We start from the raw sequence: 20060 nt of genomic DNA on the forward strand, positions 1-20060 counted from the left end.
ACATTCCTCTCTCAATTTCTAATCTCGAAATTGAAAGAGAGCTACGCAAATACGGTGTATACAGCGCGGACAGGCTCCACGCAGGCGCGGAACCATCCGCAGCATATCCAAGCTTAATTAATGGACACCTCACCAGCTCAACATGTGACAGCGCTACTACAGGAACCGCCGCAACAATAATAATATAATATTGAATTCTCAACATGGGTATCACCACTTTAAAATCGTTGAATTCTAGAGTATGTCATTAGCTCTCAATATGAGGCATAATATGTAAATGCAATTCTAGTGTAGCTGAGGATGACCTTTTGAGAGGTCGAAACCGGTCCTACACGTGACAATAAAATAGTATTGATTAGGTGGAACTTCTCTTTCATTTATGATTTATCAATCAAGCAACAACAGCCGCCGCCCCCTCCCCCCCTACAACAACCACTACCCAGACTACCACTACCTCTACTACACAAATCTCCTCTCCTGCTCCCAGTACCACCATGGTCACGATGTATCCATCCTCCCTCATGACTTCCTGGCTCCCCGTACCTCCCACCCCTCAGCAAGAACCCTAGCATCCACCTCGAGAGGAAACTGCCACTGCTACTACTGACACAGCAAGACCACCATCACCCTCAACAATACAGGACAATGGCACCATTCACAGCTGCGTTATACGCTGAGTGGATCCCAGCATCCCACCAGAAGACATCGCAGAAGACTTATGGAGAATAGGAATCCCCGTACAGCGTGCCTTCAGGATCCGGAACGCAGATGGGCCTACCTTCCTAGTGCGTCTCCATCCTCCGAGCCATGAAGTAGTCCAGCAACTAGTTAACCATGGACTACACCTGCACGGCCGCCATCACCGAGTGGAACACTCCCGTTCCCCTAATCGCACTATAACCCGTCCCAGCACATCCAGACGTCCCCGGCCCGCCCCTCCACCATTAACTAGTCCACCTCCTTGCTACATTTACCCCCCGCCCCGAATACCCAACCACACCATCTAACCCCAAACTTCTCCATCTACTTCTAACCTCACTTATGAACTTCTCCTCATTATTCCACATCCTAGCACTCCATATTACTCTGCACATCTTTCCCAGACTTTAAATATATTTTTAGCACCATTGTAATCACAACTGTAAAACAAAATCTGTAATATCCATATATGTAAACACTGTATATTCCAATAAAAAGCACAGGGCAGACTACACCCCTTAGCCAAGAGGCCAAATCTTCACATTTCCAATAATCTCTCCCCCATTACCCATCTCCTAACCCTAACAAACTTCCAAACCCCACCAAATCTCCTGGCCAGAGAGAAGGCGTTACCTTCTAGATGGCCCACAGGGAAGGGGAATGAAAACATCCCCCAGGTCCCAGGTCCTCCATGGTATGCACTAGCCAGCGTCTTGGTAGGTGTGCTAGGTACCAACTGATGAGCCCAACCTAGTACACGAGGGCGAAACGCTGCATATGATCGCTTTGGTCTTGCCATTAATGTGAATAAAATGAAGGTACTTGCACAACCTGCCCCAGGATTAACACTTCCTGAGTTCAGTATTTCCATCTTAGACACTTACATTTTCTTGTCATGAGAGAAGCGAAAGAAAGACAGCGCATTCTTCTCTACTTCATAGTTACTGCAGCCAAACACAGCACATACCTTTCCCATCATGCTGAGAGGAGATATCAAGGAATGACACACGCTACTATTTAATTATGTGAATTCACTGAAAACGCATAAAACACCAAAAACTTCATACACAAATACACGTACTTTTATGACAGAATCAGTAGTTCTCAGGTCTACCCGCGCGAGAGAGCTCTAATAGCTGTCCCTCGATATTTCGCTGAGTGTCGCGTATTGTCTCTACTGTATTTGTTGTAAGCTCAGCAATCATGTGGTGTGTGTAAATGTATAGTTGTAGTGCTTAGTTAACACATTGCGGACCGGTCCCGAGAAAACTCGTGTTTGCCTAGCCGAGCGTTGCGGACCGGTCCCGAGTTATTTCGGGTTAGCAGCAGACCCAGCAGACTGAACTTTAGTGCTATCTTTTGAGATATACGGGAACTATTTGGAGTTCAAGGGTGATAGAACTCTGTTATGTATGGTTTTACACAATCGATAGTCGAATTTGTTTCGAGTATTTTTCATATCATAGATTTTCTTTGCATTTCTTGACAACATGTTTACAATGTTCGAAGAGCCATGCAAGATGGCAGCGCTCAGGGATCGCACGTGTTTAGACAAAGATGAAATTATTCGCGAATTATGTGCTGATACAGGCTCCGAATGTCTAAGTGATGCTGACTATTTAGAGTTCGATGATGAAATATCTTCTAACGGAAATGTTTCAAGTGATGACGAGGATATAGCCTTATCTTCAAGGTGTGGAACTCACGTAGCACAGAACGAGTCTGATAATTGTGTTGCGGGTGTAAATATTCTAAATATTGTACATAATGTAGTGTTTTCTGACAACTGGTTTATGGACAACAGTGAACCTAGGCTAGAAGATTTTGAAGGTGCTCCTGGTATAAAGGCATGGCCTAATGAATCTGGAAACATAGGACAAGTAGCAGGACTTATGTCTGGTGAGGAAATTTTCAGTATGTAGCTGAACAGACAAACTTATACTATGAGAAGAATTCACATTCTCGTAACGTATCCCCTAAAACACAAAAGTGGACTAATGTCACTAGCAGGGAAATTAAAAAAATATTGCTCTGTGTATATTGATAGGGCAGGTGAAGAAATAATGTCTGAAAGATTACTGGCCAACCAATCCCCGAATAAAAAAAACCATATTTCCGAAAACTATGAGCCGAAATAGATTTCAAGAAATACCCTGCATTTCAACAGCTGTTCAGGAAGGCCACTAGAAAAATACACCGCAGTCCTTCAAAAGCTAGTGAAGTTCTGACAGTTTATTTGAATGCATGCACTCCAGCTTGGAGGTAGTTAGAAAGTGGCCGGGAACAGGGCTGTGCATGGGGTGAAGGGCACCCGGTCCGCAATGTGTTAATAAATTTTAGAAATAGGATGCTACCAGGTTCTGTACTAATTTATTTACCCTGCCAACACGTCACAATATTAACAACCATTTCACATAACAAGGTTGAAATTAAAGGGCCATAAACATTACTTTAAGCAAGATAATAAAAATTTGGAAAGGTTAATCTTAATCACAAAGTAGTAAAAATGAAATCATAAAGACACAAGACTGAAGCAGAACTTCAACACAAGAAACAATCCAAAATAGTGAGGGAAGGAAATCTTAACACAAATTAAAATATTTAAAAACTGGTAGACCAGTATGAACAATAATTTACACAGGAGGATTTGAAAAAATTTAGAAAGTGGTCTACCTCATAATTGAAACCTAAAGAATAAAATAATGTATATCCAATCAATAATCCTACATAATTATACAAAAAAAAAAAGAGTCGGGACCTGCTCCATACACAGTTCTGTACAATATACAAGTCATTCACTCCATACATACCAATGGAAAAGGAATGGGCACTGAGCCCACGACACACATCTGTCCTACATGCCTGTCTTCCTGGTAATCAACACTGTTAGGTAGCCGATTACCTTCTGTTCTTGCCTCAACACAGCAGTGAGTCCGCAAAGAACCAATCAGCATTCAATGTTATGTAGAGGACATAAAGATAGCTGTTGTTGAGGACTGCAGTTCAAATAGTATATTTTTTTGGTGTTTGTTTTTCGTCGCCCTGAAACAGTTAGGTCTTATGGCGACTGCAGGAAAATGCTAGGTGGTGGTGGTGGTGATTATTGTTTTAAGAGGAAGTACAACTGGGCAACCATCCTCTATATAACACTAATCAGAGAGAAAAATAGAAGGGATCCGACACTTCGAAAAATGGAGATATCGGTCAAAGAAAGAAAAGGGCCACGAAGGGCGTGAAAATGAAAGACACCCTAGCCCTCGCAAACCTAATAGCGTCGGAGTCGGAAAAGAACAAGAGTTGACCAAGGGAGGTCGGATAGGATAGATGAAAGTGAGGAGCCTGGCACAAGTAAGTGTAAGCAATGCCAGGACTCAGCTAGGGGCCCCATAGTCACCAACCCACGCTCCAGAGTTCAGAGCCCCTGGGGCCCCCTTTAGTCGCCTCTTACGACAGGCAGGGGATACCGTGGGTGTTATTCTACCGCCCCCACCCACAGGGGGAGAAAACGCTAGGATTGGGAAGGAAGTGACATGGCCTTAGTTAAGGTACAACCAGCATTTGTGTGGTGTGATAATGGAAAACTATGGAAAAACATTAGATCAAATATGCAACATACAGTTGCTACCATAAATACTATGCAACGGAGTCACAACAAAAATATTTTATGACACCTGACCATTACCACATTTAAAATATATTATGGGTTCATTAGCATGTTTAAATATTATACATTGAAACTTCATTACTAAAACATAGTTTAGAAAATCATTCACAGATATATGAAATTAACATTTATTTAAAGATGTTCTATTGAGGAGAAATTGAAAGAACTTACTAGAAAATTGAATCTAGCAAAGAAGGCAGCTAAGGATAACATGATGGCAAGCATAATTGGCAGTCATACGAATTTTAGTGAAAAATGAAAAGGTATGTATAAGTATTTTAAGGCAGAAACAGGTTCCAAGAAGGACATTTCAGGAATAATTAATGAACAAGGGGAGTGTGTGTGTGTGAGGATCTTCAAAAGGCAGAAGTATTCAGTCAGCAGTATGTAAAGATTGTTGGTTACAAGGATAATGTCCAGATAGAGGAGGAGACTAAGGCCAAAGAAGTAATAAAATTTACATATGATAACAATGACATTTACAATAAGATACAAAAGTTGAAAACTAGAAAAGCGGCTGGAATTGATCACATTTCTGGGGATATACTAAAGACAATGGGTTGGGATATAGTACCATATCTGAAGTACTTATCTGATTGTTGTTTGGTCGGAGGAGCTATACCAGATGAATGGAGAGTTGCTATAGTAGCCCCTGTGTATAAAGGAAAGGGTGATAGACATAAAGCTGAAAATTACAGGCCAGTAAGTTTGACGTGCATTGTATGTAAGCTTTGGGAAGGCATTCTTTCTGATTATATTAGACATGTTTGTGAAATTAATAACTGGTTCGATAGAAGGCAATTCAGTTTTAGGAAAGGTTATTCCACTGAAGCTCAACTTGTAGGATTCCAGCAAGATATAGCAGATATCTTGGATTCTGGAGGTCAAATGGACTGTATCGCGATTGACCTGTCTAAAGCATTTGATAGGGTGGATCATGGGAGACTACTGGCAAAAATGAGTGCAATTGGACTAGACAAAAGAGTGACTGAATGGGTTGCTATATTTCTAGAAAATAGATCTCAGAGAATTAGAGTAGGTGAAGCTTTATCTGACCCTGTAATAATTAAGAGGGGAATTCCTCAAGGCAGTATTATTGGACCTTAATGTTTTCTTATATATATAAATGATATGAGTAAAGGAGTGGAATCGGAGGTAAGGCTTTTTGCGGATGATGTTATTCTCTATAGAGTGATAAATAAGTTACAAGATTGTGAGCAACTGCAACGTGACCTCGAAAACGTTGTGAGATGGACAGCAGGCAATGGTATGTTGATAAACAGGGTTAAAAGTCAGGTTGTGAGTTTCACAAATAGGGAAAGTCCTCTCAGTTTTTAATTACTGCATTGATGGGGTGAAAGTTCCTTTTGGGGATCATTGTAAGTATCTAGGTGTTAATATAAGGAAAGATCTTCATTGGGGTAATCACATAAATGGGATTGTAAATAAGGGTACAGATCTCTGCACATGGTTATGAGGGTGTTTAGGGGTTGTAGTAAGGATGTAAAGGAGAGGGCATATAAGTCTCTGGTAAGACCCCAACTAGAGTATGGTTCCAGTGTATGGGACCCTCACCAGGATCACCTGATTCAAGAACTGGAAAAAAATCCAAAGAAAAGCAGCTCGATTTGTTCTGGGTGATTTCCGACAAAAGAGTAGCATTACAAAAATGTTGCAATGTTTGGGTTGGGAAGAATTGAGAGAAAGAAGAAGAGCTGCTCGACTCAGTGGTATATTCCGAGCTGTCAGCGGAGAGTTGGCATGGAATGACATTAGTAGACTAATAAGTTTGAATGGCGTTTATAAAAGTAGGAAAGATCACAATATGAAGATAAAGTTGGAATTCAAGACGACAAACTGGGGCAAATATTCATTTATAGGAAGGGGAGTTAGTGACTGGAATAACTTACCAAGGGAGATGTTCAATAAATTTCCAATTTCTTTGAAATCATTTAGGAAAAGGCTAGGAAAGCAACAGATAGGGAATCTGCCACCTGGGCGACTGCCCTAAATGCAGATCAGTATTGATTGTATATTGTTGTATCTCATGTAAATTATACCGCCTAAAAATATTAAATTAAAACTATCTGAAACCCATCAAAACATGACTGTCAATGGGGCAAATATTTAGTGAAGGATTTCCTTATATACAACATTCTTTGTACAATTATTTTTTAGCACTATTGCAACTTTAAGGGTGTCAAAAGACCATACTCTTGCCACTGCAACACATACTGGCGTGATTGTTGCTTGGTCTCAGGTGTAAAGTGGATCGTCCAGGTTTCATCACCCGTGACAATTGAGTCCAAAAAGTTGTCCTGTTCGGCTGCAAAGCATTGAAGAAATGCATGGGAAGAATCAAGTCATCAGCAAGTGTGGCACCCATCTTGCGCACACCTTCCGGTATTTCAACGTTTCCGTTAAAATTCTGTGAGCGACACTTAGGGAAACCTCAGGAACCAAAGTGCAGAGATCATCCAGGGTGATCCGACGATCTTCACACATGATTTGCTCAACCTTCACAACTGTCTCGATGGAAATTGACGGTCTCCCGCTCCTTTGTTCGTATGAGTGAATTTCAGTCTGACGAGCTCCAAACTCTCTACACCACTTACGAACATTTTTGACATCCATGCACGACTCACCTTACACTTCCGTCAATTGGTGATGGATTTAAATCGGTTCAGTACCTTTTGTGTTAAAACCCGAATAACTGCGCGCACTTCACACTTGGTGGTAACATCCAACGGGAGCTCCATTCTCAACTGCTGCCAAGCCAAGACTGAGTGCCTTAGCGTAGCGTGCACATGTTTATATGTGAGCGCGGGAAACACTCTTCACAATATTGTGACCAACAGCCCCATGAACAGTTCTGTATTTATAAAAAAAATAGGGAACCTTATTTTTGGAATCACCCTCATAACTGACCATATGGCTGAAAACTGACCAAAGGTAGAGACCTACACGTTCCATTGTTTCCCCTTGTGCTTTAATTGATCATAATACAAAATGCCAAGCAAATTGGAAACTGGTGCCTCCTGAAACAAAATGGAAGTGTTTTATCGGATGGTATTAAACCAACTCGAGGGATAAGAGCTCCCTGCCCAGCTTTATCTCCACTTATTTTTCCAAACCCAAACAATTTTCATACATATTTCTTACAATGAATGTGGTTACATTTAGGAGCACTTGGGAAATATACAAATTTCTAAGAAGCATAATGATGACTCCAATTTTCAGAGAAAGAATATGTGGAGGGAAAGTGCTTATTCCAAGGAATTCAAGAATTCTGCAGGAAAAGGAAGAAACTGGCTTTGATCTTAAGTAATTAATCTGTCGACGCTAGTGTATATTTTCAAACTACCAGGTATAAGCTCAATGACTTTCAAATTAATTTAATTCCTTGTTCATTTGTTGGTGTAACAACAGGAACTTCCAAGAAAATTATGACATCTTTCCAAGAAGTTAATATTTTGCCATAAATGTCAGTCGAGATATCATCATCTGACTGCTAATACAACATTTGATCCCTCACCATCAACAGGATTGTTACAGTTACAAATATTTTGCAAAAAATAAGTAAATACACTTTCTTATGGTTTTGCCTGCATGTTTTTATGTATCTTTGATTCATTGTGATATTTGAAGCTATTTCCTTTCAGTTTCAACTCGAGTCAATTTATAACTGTTAGTTTCTTCAGTGTGTCTAAACTAATTTATGAATACTGTAAATTATTAAATCAGTTTTGACAAACTGAAGAACGTGACAGTTATAAATTATTTATATGTAAGCAGTGTATTTCGAAGAAGGGCCAAAGAGGAGAGTATTTAATATATTTATGAATAATTATGTAGTGAGAAGAGTGCAGCACAACAGGCAACACCTGTCTGAAATCTCCCTCAATAATAATAATAATAATAATAATAATAAAATATCCCCGTGCGGGGATTTACCGGTTACCTCCATCAGGCGCGTCCCATTGGAATTGGGGAAGGTCGCTGGCTCTGCCGCCAGCAGAGTCACCACCGTGAAAAAAAAAACTGGTCCCTTGCCAGGGTTACAGCGAAGACTGGTAAATGACCAGAAGCCAGACATCTTGAGGCAACCTCTAGGGCTAACAAACCTAGTTGTAAAAGGATGGGTACCCGTCCAAAGCAAAGTCAAGTCAAAAAGCATGATGGCATAACATTTCAAGAAACATACCCCAGGGGGTAAATCTTCGGATAAATCCCTCGTCGTGAACGCCACGGCGCACGAGTCTCGTTCGGATTCTGGGGGAGAAATCTTAAAATCTTAACCATTCGCCTAAGCCACTATAACAGCTGAGGATGTTCCTAAATAAGGAACGAAACATGTACTGTTGACATATAAATAAAAAATTTGCCAAAAGGCTAAATAAAGTATCAAAACGGTGGAAGAATCTCACTAGTGTAAAATTTAGTGATTAGATTTTGATACGGAAAATGAAGCTGATTACTTGCAATTCTGGGGGAGACTCGACATCATGCAAGAGACGAGTCGGAGCGTCTCAGTGTACCCCGAAGAGTCAAAAACTCAGGCCAAAATCTAAAACCTTTCTAGCAATTTTCAACATAAATTCACTTACACAAACTGGCAAGCTGAAAACCCTCACCAAAGCTATTCACGAAAATCAGATATCCATAATGGCCCTACAGGAAACAAGGTACCCAGATGAAGAGATTTTTGAATTCGAAGGCTACCGATTTTTCAAGAGCAAAGCGCAAAGAGGAATCCTCAATGGAGCTGTGATGCTTGGAACCGCGTTTGCTGTTAGAACCAAGATCCTTAAATCGGTTGCAAATTTCGAACCTGTGAATGACAGATTGTCTATACTCACAATTAAATGCGCAAACAAAACCTATGCCCTAGTTAACGCACATGCTCCTACAAACGATAAGAACAAGTCTGATCCAGACGAAGTTGATAATTTCTGGGACCTACTGGATGAAAAATTAAACAAAATCCCCAAACACCATGTCAAGCTTCTTTTGGGTGACTTCAATGCCCAACTAGGTCGTGAACAGAAGTACAAGAAAGTTATAGGAAATTACCCTGCTCACAAAAGAACCAATCCCAACGGCAAAAGACTGGTGTCCATTTGCGAAAATCACAACCTGCAGGTCATGTCGACCCACTTTCGCCATCTACCCAGAAAGCAAATGACTTGGCGTTCTCCCGTCCAAGCTCTCGGAGAGTTCCAAATTGATCATGTTGCAATCTCCAGGAGAAACAGCCCTGAGATTATGAATGTCAAGGTAAAGAAAGGCATCAATGTGGCCTCAGATCATTATATGTCTCTTATCAAATTCAAACCAATTCCCGCAAACACAAGGAAGACAACCAAACAGATCACACGCTTCGACAATGATAAACTTTGGCAAAGGGTTGAGGAGTTCCAGGAGAAGGCTAGACCAAATGACTGTGACTTTAACAACGCCAAAAGTCTCCTTGTTGAGGCCGCCAAAGACGTTGCAGAAATCAAGAGAAGCAAAAAGCATGCCTGGTGGAATGGTACCTGCGAATCAGTCCTCCAAGAAAGACTCAATGCGTGGAAACAGTACTACTCTACGAAATCATTCTTAATAATAATAATAATAACAATAATAATAATAATAATAATAATAATAATAATAATAATAATAATAATGTTACTTGTTTTTACAACTACATTTTCATAGTTTTCGGAGATGCCGACCAAGAACAATAATTCCCCCCCCAAAGGAATGTTATGTCACTGTACTGTGCATTGTTTGACTGTTGGGCAACATATCAGTGGTCATTATTCCTATTCATGCTACAGATCGAAGATGAAGCCCTAAAAATTGAAATACTTTTGTGTTAAGCATCGTGCCCCTAGGACCACTGGTGTAAAATGCAATCTTTACATTTATGTGTTTTGTTGGAGCATGTCAATGATTTCATTAATAATTAAAAGTTGTTTCTGGTTTGCTATGAGCACCGTATCTGCCAAAAACTGAAAATTGGCACATTATTAGCTTGCTCAATGAGTACAAGTCTGTAACAGTTGGCAAGTTGAGTGTTCGGAGAGAAAAACCATGCGATTTCAGGGTTTCATTAATATCTCTAAGAGACAATTGATCAGCTGTGTTTGTATCTATAGAATTTCAATAATCCTCACCAATAGAGTTTTTATACATTTCCCTTAAGTGATGGAGGTCAAATTGATCAACAGAAGAAGATAATTAAGTTTTCTCGAAACATGTACAATTAGATAGGCTACCGTAATATATATTAAAATATGTCTCCGCATTAACAAGGTCATGGCCAAAGAGCGATTGCCTTAAAATGTGAATGTGTTCTCACTACAAGGAAATGGAATATTTCAACCCAGCATCAAGACATGAAACACTACTGAGAACGTGGCTGGAGACTGCATCTAGGAAAATACTAACCAAGGACAATGGCATGAAACTAAGTGCACAAGACAAAAGTGTTTGGTCTGGAACAAAAGTGTTCATGTCACTACAGTAATACAGTATTTCTAGACAGTAAAATTTTCTTATGTTCCAACTGTTTTATTTTATTCTAATATGTGTAAAATATTCCACCAAGTAAATTTATTCTAGCAGCCTAAGTGCATGATCCTTCCTATTTATATCATTTTCAGGGTGTTTCAGATAACAAAATACCAGATCTGCAGCATGTGTACGCAGCCTGGACAGAGTAGTCTCATGTTTCTACCGTTTTTCTAATTCGTTATTTATTAAGTATCTAAATTTTGAGAAATTCTTTGGAGAGCTCTGACACCTGTTTACCAGCATTTTTGGAACATTATTACGAGAGGTAAGTACTTAAATTAATAAAATTCATAATACAAGTGTGGGGCGGTAATAGCAGCAGGAGCAGTTGGTCTACAGTGGTTGTATAGACTTTTCAGAGTGATATGAAGAGAAAAGACTGTTCCAAAACAGTGGACGAAAGGGGTCATTATACCAATATTTAAGAAAGGAGACCGGAAGCAATGTGAAAACTACAGAGGAGTGACACTGATACTTCATGCAGCTAAGATGCTTGAAAGAATCTTGGATAAACGAATAAAAGACAGAGTAGAGGGAAAATTGGCAGAACACCAGTATGGATTCGGAAGAGGCAGATCCACATTTGACCCAATATTTACATTGCGGCAATAGAAAAGCATTGGGAATATGGAAAGGACATGGTAGTAACATTTCTAGACATTGAAAAGGCATATGACAGTGTCCCAAGGAATTTGCTATGGAAAATATTGACAGAGGCACAGATTGGGAATGAAACAATGCAGATTGTAATAGCATTGTATCAATATTGCGAAAACTGTGTTAGAACCAAAGTGGGTCAAACTGAATGGTTCTGAGTTGAGACAGGCTTAAGACAGGGAAGTGTATTGTCTCCCTTAATCTTCATTATCATCATGGATAGAATTCTACTCAATATCAAGCAGAAGATGATGGACAAGCAAGTACAGTCTATGCTCTTTGCTGGGGAGATAATGAAGAGGAAGTACAGACACAAGTTGATTTATGGAATGAGGAGATAAATTTTGGAATGAAGATTAGTACTGCAAAAAGCAAGACTTGAATCATGACGAGTGGTAATAGAAAATCCAGGGGAGTGATAAAAATAGGAAATGAACCTCTTGAAGTAATGAAAAACTTTAAATATTTGGGCAGCATGATGTCACAAGATGGAAATTTGGATGGAGAAATTGATTTAAGAATATAGAACTCTGCAAGTTTCTACCAGTGTGTGAGACATTGCATAGAACAAATATGTGCCAATGAAGTGCAAGAATGTTTTATACTCATCCTATTATAAACCTATACTGACCTATGCTTCAGCAGCCTGGACGTTGACTAAGCAGAACCTAAGTAAGATACAACAAGCTGAAATGAGGTTCTTGAGGAGCATACAGGGAAAGACAAGACAAGATAGAATACGAAATGAGGAAACAAGGAGAAGCGTGTGAGTGTGTAAACTTCAAGAAGAGATTGATATAGCAAAGCTAAAATGGTGTTTGGACACATGATGAGAATACCAGGAGAGAGAATACCAAAGAGAACATTCATGGATACAGAGACTTCAAAGAGGCCTAAGGGACGGCCTAGAATGAGATGGAGGAGCTCTGTTGTGGACTGTATTGCAAATAGAGGAGTCTATAGCAATAAAGTACTAGAAGAGGAATGGTGGAAAGATAAAGTAGGGTGGAGGGCTTTGGTACACTACCCTACCCATAGAGAATCCGGAAAAGGGAATGGATGAAGAATAAAAAGAAGTGGGCGAGTCTCACAATTAGTCACAATTATCACCCAAATATGGAGTGAATTTAATAGTGGTATGTTTGAGTAGTCGCATACATTCTCTTTAGATTCTGGAACAAACTCCTTAGGAAAATCCTTCTTACATCTTTCATGCAAATTGACTTAAGATCGAGAAGGCTGCAAGGTCCATGCCATGTGTGTCTATTAAATTGTACAATGTAGCATTGTAGGTATCTAGTATTTCTGCAGAAACTGTCTTATTAATATCAGAGAATTCTCGTAATTTACAACTATTGCACATGACATACCAATAAGTGTATACTGTATGAGGTAAACCTTGCTTCTGGAACTCAGATATGTAATAAGAAAGTTTGTACCTCAAACATACAAATTCCTTTACTTCTGCATAAAAAACGCTCGCAATGACATGTCTATTGTTCATAGTTTCAAAAGGGTGAGGGCTAATAGCAATTACAGGCCATGATGAGTTACAAGTGAAAGTAATGAAGTGGTCTGGCTTACCAAATTTTCTTACAACTGCCATCCTGATCATTTTGCAACATATTTCGGGTACTGTCAATGAAAGTGGAAGGCAAAATAACAACACGAACAGCTCTTAATATTTCATTTTCAGCTCTAACAAGTAGAGTATCAGTAAAACCAACATTGGTATTGGCACAGTTTTATTTGTTGATTGTAAATGAATTTCAGTCTATCTCATTCTTTTCAATAATAGTACCTGTTCATTAAGGGCTGACATTTTCCACAGGAGGGAAAACTCAAATTGACAGTCTATACAAAATATAGTGGTGATGATGATGGTGGTTGTTGTTTAAAGGGGCCTAACATCTAAGGTCATCGACCCCATACAAAATATATTCGTGCATTGTCATAATATCTTGCCAAATATTTGTCTATCATCAAAGTTTATAGTTTTCATGTTCCATATTGATGACAATATAATTATTGTAGATAAATGAGGTAATCCACCTAATCAATACAATATAAAATTAGTACTTCAATTTATTTTAATTCTGGTACTTGTTTTGGCCTATTGATATTAGACCATCATCAGCCATAAGGTATATTCAATTTATTCTATCTTAATTTTTCACCAATTGCTTTTATATATATACAAGTGTTCAACAAATTATTTATAGATTTTTAACACAGTGGTTTATATTTATTGAAGCATACCAACAGATCATGAGAATTTTCAAATGTTTTGTTACATCCTCACGACAGTGACTTATTTGAGTGTATATTGAATATTAGATCAAACTATTTTCAAGTGTTATGCAATCTATTTTTATTATATGTATGGTCAATTAGTTTAATTGTTTTGAGACCTTATCCAGGTGGCACAGTAACATTAGCACCGAAGGAAATGAAAGACGTAGCATTATTTTTTTGCCAAATATTTCCTCTGAAATTTGTTGACACATCATCTCCAGTGAATAATTGTTTCAACACGTCAATTATTTTATATTCAGGCAGATCAATTTTACCACTGCAACAGCAAAGACCAAAGTAACCAAGCATAGTATTCTCACAAGAGAAGTGCAATGCTGAACAGTACAATACTGAACAATATTTACAATCATTTCTCAAGGACCCAACAACTGTATGACATATCTGGAAGTGTTTCTGAAATGGCAGATTTATATTGGATTTTAAAACTGTCCTTGTCTAGTCTCTGATTTCTCATCCTTTTGCACCTATATGTAGCCATCATATGACTGGTCATTGTTCTTTTACATTTAACTTATTTATTTACAGCAACATTGCTCTCCAAATTAACATAAAATCCATTCACACTCTAATGTCTTTCATCGACCGTGCCATTAAACGGTAAATTGCAAATCCACTGCCATAATCAACAGCACGGTTAGTCTCAATGTTATATACTCTAAACAAATACTGTATTCAATAAACAATTGGCTTTAATGAAGGTCAACACGAACAGCATATTCACCGTCCGGAGACATAAGACTTTCATACTAAAGTGGTTGTTTATGGGAAAGTGATATGACTTGATCGCCAACAATAACATTCTTAAAATTATCCCAGTTAGCTACAATTTCTGCAACAGTCTGCAAACACACTTCATGATGTTCTTCATTATGACATAAATCAACTTGTGAAAATTGATATTTTATAATTCCACCTTTACAATACTGTAATTGTCTTTATTAAAAAGACTACATTAAATTACACTATGTAGTAATTGTCTTTATTAAAAAGACTACATTAAATTACACTATGTAGTCTTTTTAATAAAGACAATTACAGTATTGTAAAGGTGGAATTATAAAATCTAAATTTTCACAAGTTGATACTTTGACAATACAGGCTCTAATATGAAATTTACAACGTGCAATATATAAATAGTAAGAAACTGCTCTTAATAAGCAATTTCCGTCACCTGGTATAGGTACAATCTTTCAGGTTTCCATGACAAATTATAACACAGAAGCTCAACTCACTTCACTAACTACCGGAATGGAAGAAGCTCACAATCTTGGTGTTAAAAATCAGAACATGGAGCAAAAAATATTTAATATTTCTCCAAAATCACTCAAGCCAACAAATATAAGGAGAGATGGTGTTTAAATTTCTCCAAAATCACATCCAGATGGTAAATACGGGAAGAGCTACAGAAGAAACAGTAAAATTGTGCTTAATAGCTTCGCTGATGAGGATAATTGTTATTGTTGTCAAAACATGTGTGATGAATAAGTAAGGTTCATTAATAGAAAGTGTATTGACAAGGCAGATTTTAATGAGTTTATACAAGTCTGAGCAGCACCTATTATGGTCGAATTTATCAACAGAATAACTTCTGCTCAGCTAAGCGACATCACACAGACTGGAAGAAGCTGAAGTAAAGATGACCAGGAACACGCCTGACTGTGCATGCATGCTTCTCTCCTTCCACTTCCTCTCGTGCCGCATCTCCCAGCGCTCTCAACCTTGGATTTCTCTTCACAGTACAGGTGGCCTTAGTGTAGTGGTGAGCCTCATTACCAATGAGAATAATAGATTTTTCTTTAATAATTTAAAAATATATGGCTGCACATCCTTTTCTTTTAAAGACACTCTACAAATCCATACACCAAAGGCTTTCATCAGAGTGCTTTGCCAAGTCATTCTGTTCAGCCATTCTCTTAAATGAAGGATAACAAACTCAGCCTAGTGTTTCAAATAAATATATATTAAACCTGCATAGTATTGTCTTTTCAATAAAAATTTAAAATAAAAGCAATCAAATTAAATGGTATATAACTGAAGAAAGTAGTGTGATGTAGGGATTATCAGGCTGAGAAAAGGATGTCTGTATATACTGATACTTAAGATTGTAAAATAATCTGAGAATGCAGAAACAAAGAAAACATATTACAAAGAATAGCCCTAGCAATATTTTTCTGAAGAGATATTTGTTTGCCTCAAGGAAAGATATTAGTATCGTTTTAAACTTATGCGGCTGTAAGCCCTGTTGTAGCCCCCTTTGGTATTTCCTGGAAGGAATGAGTGTGACACGTCGGGGACTTCCCAGCTAGCCTGAGGTATGTGACATTCCTTGTATTGTGCTCTTCATCTGATGCCTCTGTGGATTTTCTGGAAAGCAAAACAAAAATGTCCCTATTCTGGCTACTCCCTGAAGATAAGAAAACTCCATCACCAGGTATATAAAAGCAGACTCAACGTGAATAGTAATGTTGAGAGACTTATCATGCGATGTTAGAGCAGTTGTTGCTGAGAAGTGTTGGAATGTTGAGTTGTTAATGTTAAATCACGTGAGTTGATTGTGGCGAGTTATTGACCTTGTTTGGAGTGAGCCAAGTGAACAGTAGTTGTGCATTGTGATAGTCAACAGGCCTGTGTTTGAACACACTGCAAGTAAGCTGTTGAGCTGTTGTGTGAAGCAACCAGTGCCTGCGAAGCCAAGTGAAAGGCGAGATCTGTCAATCAAGATTACAGAGGGATCACCCATTCCAAGTAAATATCGGCCAACCTGCTGTGAGGACAAGAGACTTTTATAAAACAGGTCCTCATTAGTGGAGTACAGTCATTTTTTGTTTTACACTTGATCTGCGGCTTGTTTGATTGTTGAAAGCGATATAATACGTTACCACTGGCTTGCTAGGCCTATCATGGATCTTTGCGTTAGTATTTTGTTATGTACTAGCTGGTCAGTGCCTCATATGCATTTCCTCATGTCGGTAAGGTTTATGGTTTACCCATCCATACTTGGAAGGCTAATTGCAGTGGTGACTCACTGGGCGATGGAGTCGCCATATCCCTACGCCATAACAACATGGAGGGATCAGGTGAAGGATGACGTACATCGGAGAGTACTACAGTGGCAGACAGTGATGAATGAGAGAATGTGGGGGAAAAAAGAGAAGATTGGAAGAGGCTCTGTGAACGACCTGCATAAGCAGAAATGTATCAGGAAGAAGAAGTCATTATTTGCCCCGCGCGCGCGCGCGCGCATGCATGTGCATGCATTGACCGAGTCATCCTAGATTAAATTAGTACAATAAAACAGTGTTTTGTTCGTAAACAGTATTAGAAGACTTTTCTGAAGATATTTGTGTAAAGCAAGAAAATAGCAAACTTTATCCAGACACAGGGGGAATCTGAATTTCATCAGCTATCCAGAAATGCTTTACCAAGTTCACAAATTTTCCCTTAAAAGTTACGAAGATTCTTTGTAACAAGTCTTATATGGCCTCAACAGTTGCCTTCTCAATTTTCTATTAAACTCATTCTGCTTTTCACATGCATAAGTAATTGCTGTGTCCGGCTCCATGGCTAAATGGTTAGGATGCTGGCTTATGGTCACAGGGGTCCCGGGTTCGATTCCTGGCAGGGTCTGGAATTTTTACCATAATTGGTTATTTGGTTATTCCCCTGGCACGGGGACTGGGTGTATGTGTTGTCTTCATCATCATTTCACCCTCATCACGACGCGCAGGTCGCCTACGGGCGTCATATTAAAAGACCTGCACCTGGCGAGCCGAAGTCCTCTGACACATTCCGGCACTAAAAGCCATATGCCATTTCATTTCAGTAATTGCCGAGACTAGGAATTATTGTCCTAATACCGTATTTACTCGCATAAATCTCGCTGTCACGAATATCACGCACCCTGATTTTTAATATGGAACTGAGGGAGGGAAAATAATCCCCACTTGTATATTGCATCGGTGTTTCTTCTAGTTTCAGTATAAATACAACAAAGCACATCCTGCAGCACGCATGGCTGCCCTCAGCTCAAGGTCGAACTGTCTCCCACAATCCTCCACTTATCTTAGTCGCAGCAGCTTTCTCCCCTTGTCTGGAGGAAGGCAAGTAGGTAATTCCGGACCCTAGGTAATCCCTGGTCTAATAAGCTAGATGAAATGTGACAACGTTGAACTCGCTGCAATTTCAAAATACTATTACAGAGTAAGTGCATGACATAAGGTACAAAATTGAGGCCGGCATATTATGACACTGCAATTTGCTTTCTAGCAAGACTTCACTTAAAGGTTTTACAGCACGTTATAAAATTCCAGCGATTCAATTTGCAGAGCAACACAGCAATCGTGCTGAGAATTTAATGCGATGGAGTATAATGTATGCTACTGGCAAAAACAAAAAGATTCTCTTGGATAAATAAACAATAAATTAAGAAAAGCATTCTGGAGGCCGAAAGAACTACGTTAATATTCAATAAAAGTTTCAGGTACCAGTAAATTTTTAAAAATTGTGTATTGCATGACAAGTGTTGGTAGTAGGCTAATATTCTTCTTATTCTGTACAGTGAAATGGAAGCAGAAATGGCAGGGGAGTGTATTTGGCTATGAATAGTATCCTAAAAAGTTCAATACATTTCTTAATATTCAATAACATGTTATGGAACATAATGAAATGCAATCTATTATGTGAAATTGTGAGGCTTCATTACTTTCAAAAAGTTAGTTTGACTTTCAGGCTTGAATTTTCAGGAAAATTGTGTAAGATATACACCAGTAAATGAAGTAGTATGCTAAATCTAAAATGTCAATTTCATGATACTACTAGTAGATGGTACAAAAATGAACACTCACTCATTTTGGAGAAGAAGCAACACCTGAAGGATAAAAAGATAATGCAAGATGAATTCACTTGCACACATATTCTCTTACTTTGAATGGGACCTTGCAGTGAATCATAAACAGCAATTACTAACAAACTAAAGGAAAAAAATCACATAGGTTCAAATCTTCAGAAGAATCTTCTTATAAGACATTCTCACCTGATAGGTCACTGATCTCCATGGATTTCCACAATTTGTCTACTGATTAAACTAAAATATTGCTGAAATATTCAGTAGTCTGTTTATTCTTACATCAGTGAGATGAACCTGAAAACATAGGATCTAAGGATAATTTACTTTATAACATCACTTACAAGATATCAGCACATAGAATATATCAACATATATTGTTATCATCACTTATTTTTTAAGGCTCATGCTGGATGTCTGCTACTGTCAGAACTGAGAATTAATTGGGCGTCAGATCCAAACGAAAACCCATTTATACAATGGTCCAAGAGATGGAAATAAAACAAAGTCAAAGAATACTAAGCAGGGCAATTCAAGAGTAGCGCAGAAACTGTGATGTATTCACAAAGATGTACACAAAATGCTGTCAGTTGTTTACCATAATTTTATTTACAAATGTATACATTTATCACACACATATCAATAAACCACCATTTTGAACAACTGCCTATCACGAAGACTAAGAAGAAGACTGCACCAGATGCATGTCAACTACCAACTCAACAAAACCACTTCACATACTTGACTTCAACCATACAGCTAATACGACTTCAACACAAATCATCAAAAACACTCCAACTAACCAACTCCTCTTACCATCAAGACTGCTTCTTATATATGTTGCCTGGCCAGGCTTCTAGAAGGATATGACACAACATATCTTCTCATAAATTCTAGAGTGCCCAATAGCATACTTAACTTACAACGTAAGGCAGGTTCTACATAGTTCTCATCGTACATGGCGTTGTTCTGGATATTACTGTGTGTTGCACAAGTGATTTTACATCATGGATACAGGTAATAATAAATTATATACTATCAATTACAGGTTCTTACATTAAACTAATATGCAGCACATGTTTCATGACATAACCTCACAAATAATATGACAGTCCATACATAATTTTTTTTTGCAAGTTGCTTTACGTTGCACCGACACAGATAGGTCTTATGGCGACGACAGGACAGGAAAGGGCTAGGAGTGGGAAGGAAGCGGCCGTGGCCTTAATTAAGGTACAGCCCCAGTATTTGCCTGGTGTGAAACTGGGATACCACGGAAAACCACCTTCAGGGCTGCTGACAGTGGGGTTCAAACCCACT

The 20060-nt window shown here is 38.6% G+C and overlaps 1 protein-coding gene across 4 annotated transcripts in view; it reads right to left on the minus strand.

Moving 5' to 3' along the window:
- Positions 1–20060, minus strand: part of LOC136872012 (neurofilament heavy polypeptide) — a 101211-nt gene that overhangs the window by 71306 nt on the left and 9845 nt on the right. For 3 of the 4 annotated variants that reach the window (XM_068227285.1, XM_068227286.1, XM_068227284.1), the window contains exon 2: positions 18930–19037. In XM_068227285.1, coding sequence (XP_068083386.1) covers positions 18930–18951 — 22 coding nt within the window. In that variant the 5' untranslated portion in view covers positions 18952–19037. Of the gene's footprint in view, positions 1–18929; positions 19213–20060 lie in introns of those variants that run through there. The other variant, XM_067145820.2, reaches the window with a different exon arrangement.

This window comes from Anabrus simplex, chromosome 4 (assembly GCF_040414725.1).
Source record: "Anabrus simplex isolate iqAnaSimp1 chromosome 4, ASM4041472v1, whole genome shotgun sequence".
NCBI lineage: Eukaryota > Metazoa > Arthropoda > Insecta > Orthoptera > Tettigoniidae > Anabrus > Anabrus simplex.